The 13954-nt window shown below is 45.4% G+C and overlaps 1 protein-coding gene across 15 annotated transcripts in view; it reads left to right on the top strand.

The window, feature by feature from the left end:
* MAPT (microtubule associated protein tau) overlaps positions 1-13954 on the top strand; it is a 101409-nt gene that overhangs the window by 46559 nt on the left and 40896 nt on the right. For 14 of the 15 annotated variants that reach the window (XM_048830116.2, XM_048830108.2, XM_075123574.1 and 11 more), the window contains exons 2-4: positions 4783-4872; positions 8863-8949; positions 13443-13529. In XM_048830116.2, coding sequence (XP_048686073.2) covers positions 4800-4872; positions 8863-8949; positions 13443-13529 — 247 coding nt within the window. In that variant the 5' untranslated portion in view covers positions 4783-4799. The remainder of the gene's footprint in view (positions 1-4782; positions 4873-8862; positions 8950-13442; positions 13530-13954) is intronic. The other variant, XM_075123571.1, reaches the window with a different exon arrangement.

Here is a 13954-nt window from a genome sequence, read left to right as displayed (position 1 = left end):
TGAAGACAGAGGCCAAAAAAGCATTGAGTACATTAGCTTTTTCCACATCCTCTGTCACTAGGTTGCCTCCCTCGTTCAGTAAGGGGCCCACACTTTCCTTGACTTTCTTCTTTGCTAACATACCTGAAGAAACCCTTCTTGTTACTCTTAACATCTCTTGCAAGCTGCAACTCCAGGTGTGATTTGGCCTTCCTGATTTCACTCCTGCATCCCCGAGCAATATTTTTATATTCTTCCCTGGTCATTTGTCCAGTCTTCCATTTCTTGTAAGCTTCTTTTTTGTGTTTAAGATCAGCAAGGATTTCACTGTTGAGCCAAGCTGGTCGCCTACCATATTTGCTATTCTTTCTACACATCGGGATGGTTTGTCCCTGTAACCTTAATAAGGATTCTTTAAAATACAGCCAGCTCTCCTGGACTCCTTTCCCCCTCGTGTTATTCTCCCAGGGGATCCTTCCGATCAGTTCCCTGAGGGAGTCAAAAGTCTGCTTTTCTGAAGTCCAGGGTCCGTATTCTGCTGCTCTCCTTTCTTCCCTGTGTCAGGATCCTGAACTCGACCATCTCATGGTCACTGCCTCCCAGGTTCCCATCCACTTTTGCTTCCCCTACTAATTCTTCCCGGTTTGTGAGCAGCAGGTCAAGAAGAGCTCTGCCTCGAGTTGGTTCCTCCAGCACTAGTACCAGGAAATTGTCCCCTACACTTCCCAAAAACTTCCTGGATTGTCTGTGCACCGCTGTATTGCTCTCCCAGCAGATATCAGGCTGATTGAAGTCTCCCATAAGAACCAGGGCCTGCGATCTAGTAACTTCCGTTAGTTAGAATCATAGAATATCAGGGTTGGAAGGGACCTCTGGAGGTCATCTAGTCCAACCCCCTGCTCAAAGCAGGACCAATTCCTAATTTTTGCCCCAGGTCCCTAAATGATCCCCTCAAGGATTGAACTCACAACCCTGGGTTTAGCAGGCCAATGCTCAAACCACTGAGCTATCCCTCCCCCCAAGAAGAAAGCCTTGCCCACCTCATCCCCTTGGTCCGGTGGTCTATAGCAGACTCCCACCACGACATCACCCTTGTTGCTCACACTTCTAAACTTAATCCAGAGACACTCAGGTTTTTCTGCAGTTTCAAACCAGAGCTCTGAGCAGTCATACTGCTCTCTTACATACAATACAACTCCCCCACCTTTTCTGCCTTGCCTGTCCTTCCTGAACAGTTTATATCCATCCATGACAGTACTCCAGTCATGTGAGTTATCCCACCAAGTCTCTGTTATTCCAGTCACATCATAATTCCTTGACTGTGCCAGGACTTCCAGTTCTCCCTGCTTGTTTCCCAGGCTTCTTGCATTTGTGTATAGGCACTTGAGATAACTTGCTGTTCGTCCTGCTTTCTTAGTATGAGGCAGGAGCCCTCCCCTTTCGCGCTCTCCTGCTCGTGCTTCCTCCCAGTATCCCACTTCCCCACTTACCTCAGGGCTTTGGTCTCCTTCCCCCAGTGAACCTAGTTTAAAGCCCTCCTCACTAGGTTAGCCAGCCTGCTTGCGAAGATGCTCTTCCCTCTCTTTGTTAGGTGGAGCCCGTCTCTGCCTAGCACTCCTCCTTCTTGGAACACCATCCCATGGTCAAAGAATCCAAAGCCTTCTCTCTGACACCACCTGCGAAGCCATTTGTTGACTTCCACGATTCGACGGTCCCTACCCCGGCCTTTTCCTTCCACGGGGAGGATGGACGAAAACACCACTTGCGCCTCAAACTCCTTTATCCTTCTTCCCAGAGCCACATAGTCCACAGTGATCCACCCAAGGTCATTCTTGGCAGTATCATCGGTGCCCACATGGATAAGCAGGAAGGGGTAGAGATTCAAGGGCTTGATGAGTCTTGGCAGTCTCTCCGTCACACCGTGAATCCTAGCTCCTGGCAAGCAGCAGACTTCTCGGTTTTCCCGGTCGGGGCGGCAGATAGATGACTCATTCCCCCTGAGGAGAGAGTCCCCGACCACCACCCCCCGCCTCCTTCTCTTGGGATCGGTGGTCATGGAACCGCCAACCCTAGGACAGTGCATCTCATGCCTTCCAATCGGCAGAGTCTCCTTCTGTTCCCTTTCCTCAGATGTATCATCTAGTCCACTCTCCGCGTTAGTGCCTGTGGAGAGAACATGAAAGCGGTTGCTTACCTGTATCTGCGCTACTGGTACATGGACGCTCCCCTTTCTTCTTCTGGAGGTCACATGCTGCCAAATTTCTTCACCGTCCTCCTGTCCCCACAGTGCAGCCTGCTCTGAATCTTCAGAACATTGTGTCCGTAGAAGCATATCCTGACGTCTGTCCAGGAAATCTTCAGTTTCTCTTTTGCAACGCAGGGTCAATACTTGTTTCTCCAGACCTTGAACCGTCTCTTCCAATATGGAGACCAGCTTGCACTTTATACAGACTTTGTATAACAAAACAAAGGTCAGGCAGCCCCGCCGCCCGGCTGGAGCCAGCCACGCACCGTGCGGCACGGAGCACCGGATCCGGCCAGGCTCTGCAGCTGCCCCAGGAGCTCACCGCCCCACACCCGGAGCATTGTGCTGGCAGCTGCGGGGGAGGGGCTGGGGACCAGCCTCCCGGGCCAGGAGCTCAGGGGCTGGGTAGGAGGGTCCCGCGGGCCGTAGTTTGCCCACCTCTGAGCTATCATGACATCAACATCACTTTTAGTGGAGAGTTGTTAGCAGACTCATGGTCTCCTCTTAGCAGAACTGGAAAATTTTGTCAGCACCCGTATACCATAAATTAAACGGGATACTTGTTTTCCTTTGCACCTTATTCATGGCTGTAGTATCTCACAAACTGCTTCTTGAGGAGGTACACTTAGTTTCCCTCCTGCTTCCTTACCCCTAAGTACTTTGGAGAGGGAGCTCTCTGGGACTGTAAGGAATCTGGACTTTTCTTGAGAAGAAAAAGAAGATTTTACTTTTCCTGAAGATTTCCTTTCTTCTCACAGGAAGGCCCACAACAAATACTTGAGAATTCCTGCTTCCCAATCCTATGCAAAGACCACTAGACCATTCCTAACTACAAAACAGCTACACAACTAGGAATGTTTGTTGTTAATATTTATTTGTATCGTGGGAGCATTTAGGAGCCATAGACTGGGGCTTCATGGCGCTTAGGTGCTCAGCAAACGCAGAGCAGAAAGATTCCAGTCTAACCTACATTCATACAAGTGCTTTGTTACCACCTTAAATCTTTTTTTTTTTTTAAATCACTTGTACGTTGTTCCAGCTGATTACTCACAGAATGGCAGGCCATTTATCCTGTGCAGCACACATTCGTGAAGACAGTGGTCCTTGCAACAATGTTGTGTCTGGGTGGAAAAGGCTTTTCCACACAAGAGATCCACTTCTGTAGATCTAAGGAGCAAGCATTTGTGAACTGTGTCTCTGAACTGTCTGTAAAGGACGCTGTTTCCTCAGTTACACATAGTAGAATGTGTTTTCCTTTCTTTAAAAAACAAACAAAACCCTAGGAAATAACATTAAGGCTGCAAATTCAAGCACTCAAAAGTTAGGAAATGCCAGAATCAAGCATGCCTGTAAAACTTTGATGTGGCCCCCTTCTGTGTATGCATTATGATACAGTCTTTAATTTATATACATACATACTGTTTTTTCCACAGAATCCCTGCCTCCTTCGGCATACAGGGTGAACTGTGCTCCGTGAATGAATCCGGGTTGTGTATCGAATGAGGCGGTGGTCTGTAGTCCTCTTGTCTCATTCACTGTAGAAATTAGAAGGTGTGTAATGTCAGAGGCCGGAGACTGGAAGAAGAGCCAGAATGATCTTGCGGCTAAGTCATTTGAGCTCAGTTCTGCCACAGACTTCCAATCCATCAAGCAGTTTGCTGCAGAATTAGTCTGTGTTACACCACAGAGTCCCAGTGTACCAGACATAGACTTGTGCAAACTGATAGACCAAATAATGCGCCATGATGGGTCCTTTCCCTTGGAAGTTATTAAATTGCTTTTGTAACTTCAGTGGTGCATTGGGTATGAAGTTGCCTGTGTCCTCTGCATGAAGTTGATGACACAGGCTTGGTATTTTGTCTCCTACATCTTGTGCAAGAATGATTAGCTCTAAACATTGGTCACAAAAATCATATACTTGTCTATTGAGTGTTTTCACAAAATCTTTTCCTTTTCAGCTGCTTTCCACGAATGCAGTTATTGCTCTCCATTGGGATTGCAGTTGCTTTGATCTCTGTGCCTATAACTTGATACAACTGTGGGATTTTTTTTAAAGAGCATTCCCCAGTTGATGTCGGCCATTTCAGAATCTAGGCACCATCTTAATGCTTTTTGCTTTTTTTCTTGCTGTTCTGGTAAAGGTAAAGGCTATGGACAAAATTTGCTTCTGATAGTAGGTTTAGAAGAGCTCGATAGGGATCTGCATTGGAAGGAGGGTCTAGTAGTCAAATCTTTATCAGACATAATTTATATCAATCAGTCAGGGGGACCACTTTCTTCAGCACATACCTTGAGCTGTAACCTGTCTATGATCATGATAGTGTGCTTTTTCAAGTCTCCCTTGAAAGAATTAAATAGCTTGTTGCCATAGCTTAAAAGGCACCTAGTTAATAATGGCCATCTGATTTCCTTCCCTCCCCAAAAAAGAAAAGATTGTGTTCCTGGAATTAGACTGATGAGCACCATAGAGCAATAGGAGATAGTACAGTAATTTGAGTGCAGGGGAAGGTGCATTGCATGAGGTTTTGTGTAATAATGTTAAATTTTTTCCCCTTTAGATAACTTTTGCAACAGGATGGCTGAGCCACGTCAGGATTTCAATATGATGGAAGACCATTCGATGAGCCAAGCTAAGCAGATCCCGTCAGGTGAGCCTTACCAGATGGGGGTAGTCATGGGAGAAAGGGAGGACCTTCCCCCACAGGTAGCTATTTTCTCTCCAGGAGAATGAGGATGACACAAGTGGGAGAGCTCAGTACAAGGAGACTGGGGTGAGGTTGCCCATAGTGTTTACGCCTGGGAATGTATGTGGTTCAATGAAAGGTTAGTCCAAAGTCTAGGAAAAGGGGACTGTTTTGTGAATTACTTAGGTGCCGAGAGATCATCGTGCAGTAAATGAGCTGCTTTGTCTTCTGGGAGATAAACATAAGATACATTCAGATACTTTATAGCTAAAACCGAAGTTTGGGGTTTGGGCTTGGTGACGGAATCACTGCGTGAGATCCTATCACCTGTTACGCCAGAGGCCAGACTTGATCATCATCATCCCCATTTGCCTTGAGTTCTCTTTCCCATTCAGAGGTAAGTTTCAATAGAACAAAAAACACTTGAGTCTGCAGAGCGTGTGAAGTCTGTAAAGGCTGTAGAATCTAGCTGCGCATAGAAAAAGATAAAAGCTGCTTAGGAATTAAAAGGAGGTGAAACAGGCTTTTCCCACATCTGCTATAGAAGGGACCGGGTGATTGATTTTGTTTTTTAAAGGTAGATTAATGGTTTCTTTAATAGACTGAGATACAGGACTGAGATTTCCCATCCCTCCATGTATCACCTCAAATCCTCCCTAGTGTACTAGTTCTTTTTGTTCATACTTAAGACTCATGTCCATGGATATGTAGATGAGCTACCTCCTGTATGTCACTGGCTTCCTTTTACCTCCTCTGAACATGGTTATAAAACCTTTCCCCCTTTACAGGATTCAGAAAATTAAAAAGTCACTAGGGCAAATCTCTCAAACCCACATCTACCCCGTTTATGCATTATGGCAGCCATCTTTTCATCTGTTGGTTGCTGGAAGGGTTCAAGAATCTCTGGATAATAACTTAGATATTGGGACAGTGGCATTTGGGGCGGTGGGGGACAATGAGGAATGGAACGTTGATCATTCTAAGTGAGCTGGCAGGAATGCCGACGGTGCACTCTGAGCATTTGGGTTGGTCTGTTGCAGATAGAGGTGGACGAGCTGGTTTAAGTTTAAAAACAAGAATCTCCTTGCCCCTGAAAGTGAACTCTGACCCATTCTGCAGGTGAGAAATGAGTTCACTGGCTTTCCTTCCCAGATGATGTCCTCAACCCATGGCCCATCATCAAGTGGGCCCCACCTTTACCTTCAAGAGACCCCACACCAACCGCAGCTTGGTGGTGATCGTTGCCATTATAATTGAATGGTCAGTGGGGCCTAGTAAAGGGGGTGCCTGAGATGCCAGGCCCCACTTTTGCCCTTACAGAAGGAGAGGAAGGTTTTAGACTTGTTCTGTCTCTGCCTCTATTCCCTCCGCTCTCCAAAGAAACTACTCTGCTTACCAGAGGGGAAGAGGGAGGGGGCTTCTGCTGGCATGTAAACATGTGAGAAGGTGGAGGTTGGGGTGGGAAGGGAAGGGAAGGCCTGGTCACACCGAGCCTCTGTTTCTCGTGTGTGTGTGTGTGTGAGCGAGTGACTGGAGTCCCCTTTCGGGGCAAGACTGGCCCTGGTAGAAGCTTTGGCTATTTTAATGCGCCTCATTGACAAAAGTGCACTCTCCTGCCCCTCCAGTCTCTAGGCTGAAGCTGGCCCCTCATTTAGAGAGTGGAACTTATGACTTTCTGCCCTTTTGATTTGAGCTGCTGTGGCGAGAGAACCATTTTACAGTGGCTTTCATTGGGCTAAAGGGCATAATCCCCATGTGTGTGCAAGGGATCAGATAGAGCTTTTATCAGAGCCGTTTAAACTAGTAACTCTCGTTGTCGTCTTGTGAAGAGCAGTTTCCCCATTGCGTAGTGAGCGGGGCATTCTCTGAATGCTCTACTTCATCTCTCTGGGGAGGAGGATGTTAAGAGGAAAACATTGCAAAGCCGAGAGACGTATTTTACAAATAAAGCACTTGGCTTGCGTTGAAGTCCAGGGTTCTGGGACGTCACCTAAGCAAGTGCTAGTGGCTGGTCTGGATGTTGTAGGGTGCTGTTCCCAGGGGCCTCTGTTCATGTGTTGGAAATTGGCACGTATTTCTGATGTTAGTAGCATGCATGTGTATGGCGTCCTTTATCAGTGTATCTCGGAGGGCTTTACAGACATTAGGTGATGAATCCTCACCCCCTACTGTGAAATGAGTATTCTCTTTCATATGTGGGGAGACTGACGTACAGGGAGGATAAATGGCAGGCACACACCTCGGAGGTCACACGGTGAGTCATGATAGGAGGAGAATCCTCAATCCTGAATACCAGCCCCCCTGCTCTAACCACTAATCCCTACTCTCCCATCTCGACCTAGGAATAGCCCTCGACTGTCAGGCTTCCGCCTCTCTGCTCTAGCCACTTGTGCCTCCCTGTGTGTTTTTATGAACGTTCACCGAGGGAAGGATGGACTACAGAACGTGTCAGATACAGTGGATGTCTGACCTCACCAAAAATCAGATCCAGAGAGGATTGTCCCTGCCCTCTAGGCATGCACATACCCAATAACAACCAGTGGGTTTTTCTTCTTTTCTCACAGCCTAATTTGCTGTCTCTGTTCCTTCGCTTTGCCCACCCCAACCCTCCTGCTTCTCCCCTACTGCCTGATCCTTGAAGTAGATGGGCTCATCTCTTTCCCTTGTCCTACCCCCTCCAACCTACTGCCTGGCCTGTGTCTCCTTTTCCCTGCCCCCCGTCATGTCTCTAATACACAGATTCTCCCTAATTCCCCTGGAAGTGTTTGTTGCTTTCCTAGTGACTGCAGTTGTAATGATGCAGCAGCATGCATGTGCATTCTGTATTCACGAGTCAGCTCAATTGATGATGATAACATAGCGCCACACAATGCTCCCCAAAGGTTCTGCCAGCAGACAGCTTCCTTCTCTTGGGTAGCGAGCCAGGACAACTGAGGGAAAAGCTGGGAATGTGGAGAAGTGGGGAAGTTTTCTACAAAAGAGCTCCTCTCACCCTGTGTTTTAGGTCTACATTTTCAAGATGTCTTTCCCCACATATTTAACAATCCAGCTCAGAAACCTGTGTAGTCATAAGGACTGATAGTACTCCATTAAAGTGGAGCAACATATTTCTGTCTTGTATCTGCCTCCCGTGCAGTTTGCATCAGGCAAATGGGTTCCCTCTGTTATGGACAGAGCCTTTGGCATGTTCCAAGGACTGTTCTCCCTTCCAGGCCCCTCAAGGTTGTCCCTCTTATCCAGTCAAATCAGCAACCTTCTGTCAGTGCCATAGTTTAAATTCTCATGCACCAAAGAGTCCAAGAGACTTTGCTTGTGTTAGCTTGAATCATTCTTCGTAAATCAATTTCTCCAGTTCTCGTTATTTTATTTTGCTGGAATTCCTTGCAAAGAGCATCCTTGTACTTTTTGCTCTAACAGTCTGATAGCTGACTTCTTGGAACCAAGGCCCAACATAATAATCCATGTGGAGCACTGAGGAGTTCCATGCAAGTGCTTTCCCTTTTTGCATTGGTTTAAAAAACATGAATAACAGAAGAAAATAAACTATCAATTCAACAATCTGCTCTAAGAGAGAGCCTATACTGCACTAGAAACATCAAAGTGAACTTTACAGTGACTCACTCAGATTGATGTAATCCGACATCTGTGGTCTCCAAGGAAAGTTTTATTTTATTTTATTTTATTTATTTACTGACTGTACTTTTTTTCTTACTGTGCTTTGCTGTTTCTAGATGTGCTCTGCATTGGATTGGTTGCTCAGCAGATTTTGCTTTTGGCTTTTTTTGGTGCTATCACTGAATCCGTAACTGGCGCTTTAACACATTGTGAACATCTTATTGTAATTGCCAGCTACAGCCATCCAGCTTTTCAGATAAGGATGGGTGAGGTTAACGTAAGAGCCCGCTAGACGTAACCAAGGACCTGTTCTGAGTGCTCAATGTATGTTTTTTCCAGGCTATCCCCTGCAGATACCGGTTGATGATGGATCAGATGAACCCATTTCCGAGACCTCTGATGCTAAGAGCACTCCAACTATGGAAGGTGGGAGCTCTTCGTCATACTGCTTTTAAACCATAATGGCTGGTGCTGTTTCTAAGCATTGTTTAGAGATGCACCAGACCGTTTTTTGAAGGGCGTTCCTGAAGAGGCATGGCTGTCTTGTGTCTCTGTGCTGCCAGATAAATGCTCTTTGTTAGTTTGGTATTCACGAAGGAGAATTGCCCACACAGACACTCCTGGAGGATCAATTCCAGTTCCATTTCCTCCTTCAAGGATTGCACTCTCATACCAGTGTGCCTATTGATGACTGCTGAGTGTAGCCCATCCTGAAAGGGTAATTTCCTCCAGCGACTTGTGTCTGTAACTCCCCATTAATGTTAATGGGCACTAGCCAGCCTTCAGAAGCCATTATTAAACCACTCACAAGGCAACACAGATTCTAAAGTAGACATGCAGACTCCAAAAAAATCATTAGGAAAAATGTCTGAGCCTCCTGGTTGCCTTTCCCTGATAAACAACCCTGTAGCCTGCCAGGAAGAGTTAGATTTACATCAAACCAATGAGTGTTCTCCGTTTCCAATAGATATTTACACAGAAATGTCAAGAATCGGACAAGAAACCAAGCAGTATTCCAAGCTGTCACACATCAGCTGGGTGTCTAGGCATTCAGTCCAAATCACCTCTCAGGCTAACAAAACCTGGGTTATTTCGGGGGTGTTCATATTAGAACTTTTGGTTGCAAGATGTGTCTCCACTACTCCCAGTGGGAGTTTGGTGCCAAAATACGTTTAAAAATTTGGCCCACAGTCTTTAGTATCCTACAGACATTTAAAGATTGCAGTATCAATGGTGGTGGTGAAGTCTGCAGAGATCTTTCAACTTGAAATTCTGTTTATGGGAGGCTGCTTGGTCGAGTTATTAGCATGGGACCTGGCTTCTAATTCTGACTCTACCAGTGACTTTAGCAAATTACGTAACCTACCTCTGCCTTAGTTTCCTATCTGTAAAATGGGATAATATACTTTAAAAGGTGGGCATAGATCTTTGAGGTCCTTGGATGGGAGGTGCTATACAAAAGCGCAAAGTATTATTCATTACGTAAGTTCCCTGCAGTTTATAGAGATTATTACTACTTATTTTTTTACTAGACCTTGACTGCAGAGAGTGCCATTTCAGATTTTTGTATGGGGGGAGCAACTTTAACCGTGATTTCTGTGCCTACGTAGGCACTTGAAAACTCTAGTTTTTTGGCAGATAAGTTAACAATTAGCTGACAGGAGCCCTGTACCTAATTCCTTTATGAAAGAAAGAAAATGAAATAAATAGACCTATTCAGCTCTAATAACATGTTCTGACATTTTGTGGCAAGTTACTTAAGGGACACTGGTTAGGTTTAAAATGGTAATGTGTATTCTTACTTTATTACTAACTCTGTGGAGAGAGAGAGAGACTCCGTCAGGACTTCTGGGTTCTATCCCAGCTCTGGGAGGAGAGCAGGGTCTAGTGGATTACAGCGGGGAGCATTTACACCTGGGTTCTATATAAGAATATCAGAATGGCCACACTGGGTCAGACCAAAGGTCCATCTAGCCCAGTGTCCTGTCTTCCGACAGTGGCCAATGCGAGGTGCTTCAGAGGGAATGAACAGACCAGGGAATCATCAAGTTGCCCTGTTGCCCACTCCCAGCTTCTGACAAAGAGAGGCAAGGGACATGCAGAACATGGTGTTGGATCCCTGCCCACCCTGGCTAATAGCCATTGCTGGACCTATCCGCCATGAACTTACCTAGTTCTTATTGGAACCCTGTTATAGTTTTGGCCTTCACGACATTCCCTGGCAAAAAGTTCCATATGGTGACTGAAGAAATAATTTTTTTTGTTTTAAATCTGCTGCCTGTTAATTTCATTCGGTGACCTCAAGTTCTTGTATTATGAGAGAGGAGTAAATAACATTTCCTTATTCAATTTTTACGCACCATTCCTGATTTTATAGACCTCTATCATATCCCCCCTTAGTCTCTTTTCCAAGCTGAAAAGTCTGTCTTTTTAATCTCTCCTTATACAGAAGGTGTTCCATACCCCTAATCATTTCTGTTCCCCTTCTCTGTACCTTTTCCAAATCCAATATATCTTTTCTGAGATGGGGTGACCACATCTGCACAAACTATTCAATATGTTGGCGTACCGTGGATTTGTATAGAGGCAATATGATGTTTTTCTCTTATTTTCTATCCCTTTCCTAATGATTCCCAATATTCTGTTAGCTTTTTTAATTGCCACTGCACATGGAGCAGATGTTTTCAGAGAACTAGCCACAATGACTCCACGATCTTTCTTGATGGGTTCAGCTAATTTAGATCCCATCATTTTGTACATATAGTTGGGAGGATATTTTGCCAAGTGCGTTACTTTGCATTTATCAGCATTGAATTTCTTCTGCCATTGTAAAAAGAAAAGGAGGACTTGTGGCACCTTAGAGACTAGCCAATTTATTTGAGCATAAGCTTTCGTGAGCTACAGCTCACTTCATCTGCCACTGTGTTACCCAGTTTTGTGAGGTCCCTTTGTAACTCTTCACAGTCTGCTTTTGACTTAATGACAAATTTCAGAGTAGCAGCCGTGTTAGTCTGTATCCATAAAAAGAAAAGGAGTACTTGTGGCACCTTAGGGACTAATAAATTTATTTGAGCATAAGCTTTCGGGAGCTACAGCTCACTTCATTGGATGCATACCGATGAAGTGAGATGTAGCTCACGAAAGTTTATGCTCTAATAAATTTGTTAGTCTCTAAGGTGCCACAAGTCATCCTTTTCTTTTGACTGAACTATCTTGAGTAATTTTGTATCATCTGTAAATTTTGCCACCCCACTGTGTACCCCTTTTTCCAGATCATTTATGAATATGTTGAACAGCACTGGCCTCAGTACAGACCCTTGAGGGACCCCACGCTTTACCTTTCTCCATTCTCACCTTTTATTCTAACCCTTTGTTTCCGAAGATCTTTTAGCTGAAGTGCGTGGCAGTACTTTCAGGATCATCTAATGATCCCTAATTTACTTTAATGACACGCCTTTTGTTACCTTAATCACCCTGCCTCTGTTTATAAACAAGCTCCCTGCCTGAAAGGCTGTGCTGCTCCCAGCTTCCGAACTCATCACATATCACACTTGGGCTGCTGCAGTTAAGAGCTCTGTCTGGGGCTAGGGTGAGTAGACCTCCCCTAGGAAACTCGGGGCGGGAGGGGCGTTAGAGCCCTCCCCTGTCCGCGTAAATGGTGCCCCTGTTGTTTAACCTGGACATTAGCAATCCCATCATGCATACTCGTGAAGGGCAAGAGTTTGCACTAAAGTACTTGGCCAGAATATTCCCCTTATCCTCCTATGTGGTGCCCTCCATCCCAGAAGTAGCTGCAGTTCACTGGTGTGTTTGCTCCTTTGTACACATTCCAGGCAATACAATTTGGTGTCTGTCAGAATGACCGCCAATGGTGAAATGTAAAATAAAATAGATACATGTGAAATAAAGCCTAATAGGCTGCAGTGGCAGGATGCCCGAGTCGGGTGGATAGTGTGACTCCTGAGTGTATGATGTTGCCACATTTTTTACAGAGAACCTAATCTAGAAATGTTCTAGAGATGTACTAATATTTGTAATTGGTGGTATTTCTGTTCCTCTGCTTGTAATGCCTGGCTACCATGCATGCATCTGTCACAAGCCTTGGAAGGAGAGGAAAATACTAATTTTCTTTAGTTTCTGAGTTTTAACTAACAGCAGCTTTATTCTGAACTGGGCTGTTGTACTTTTAAATGCTGATGTCTAGTGACCTGCCAGAGCTGTACTCCATTGGAAAGGAGAACTGCCAGCACTCCATTGCGATAAAACTCTCATTCCCAGCCTACGTGGTTCAAGAGACTGGCCCGTAAAATTCGAGCTGGTCCGGGACTGGATATTGCTGTCCTGTGCATCAGGACAGTGTTGTCATAAGGAGGCAAACCTCATTTGGTGGGGGAGAAAGAGTCGCCAGAGGTTTGCTGTGTGAGGAAAGTCCCAGCAGGGATGAGTTAGTGGGCACTGTGCAGCTGAGGTGGTTAATGAAAGATGCACGTATGTTATAATAAACATCCTGACTGTGGGCTGTTGTCACCAGCTGAGCTCTGAGCATCACTTCTGCAGGCAGCATTGCTGAATGTGCCAACCAGGCATTCTCGCCATCCTGCTCTGAGCATATTTGAAAAAGACAGTGCTGATAGGCAGACTGTTTTGTTTTTTGGATGGGTAAGTAATACATGGAGGCATGCAGCTTGTGTGACAAAGGAGGTGATGTACAGTGTGTGCATGCACTGTGCTTGCCCTTTTGTTTCCCATGACAAGTATCGACTTCCATTCTGCTCAGCCGATAGGAAGGAAACCTGGTGAGCACGGAGGATGGTTTCCCTTCTGTGATACATCCTTCAGTGCTTTTTTATTTTTAAAGCACTGACATCTGAAGGGGTTTTGTTTCAGTCCGGCTGTGTGAAAGCTGCTTTGTTTTTCAGATGCCACGGCCCCGTTAGTGGAGGAGAGAGCACATGAGGATCGGATTGCAGCTCGGCAGCACGAGGAGATACCCGAGGGAACCACAGGTGAGGCCTCTGCACGCCTTCTGGTGAACGAGGAAGGAGTTTCGAAATGTGACTGGCAGAGTTGGCAATTTCCCGGGAAAAACTAGGTTAGGGCCGGGGACTGGTAAATACCGGTTTAAACCAGGAAACTGGGAAAACGATTGCATCGGTGTCCAGCAAGTTCAGCAAGCGTAGAACAAATCTTTTCAAATACTGGATACAGCTGTTCCAAACTGAATAATCTATCCACTGTTTCAAAGTTGGTCTTCTGCTACAGAATGCTGCCTGGTCAAATGGACCTGGACTGGTAGGTGGCAACTGCATGGTTCTGATTGCTTAATGCTTCAAGCCTACAACTCTGCATTATTATCACTCTCATGTAATCAAATGTTTTAGATGTTTGTTTATACAATATTGAAAACTGAAATGAGTCCTAACATGTATAA

The sequence above is a fragment of the Caretta caretta genome, chromosome 27 (assembly GCF_965140235.1).
Source record: "Caretta caretta isolate rCarCar2 chromosome 27, rCarCar1.hap1, whole genome shotgun sequence".
NCBI lineage: Eukaryota > Metazoa > Chordata > Testudines > Cheloniidae > Caretta > Caretta caretta.
This window is presented reverse-complemented; position numbering and strand designations above follow the sequence as displayed.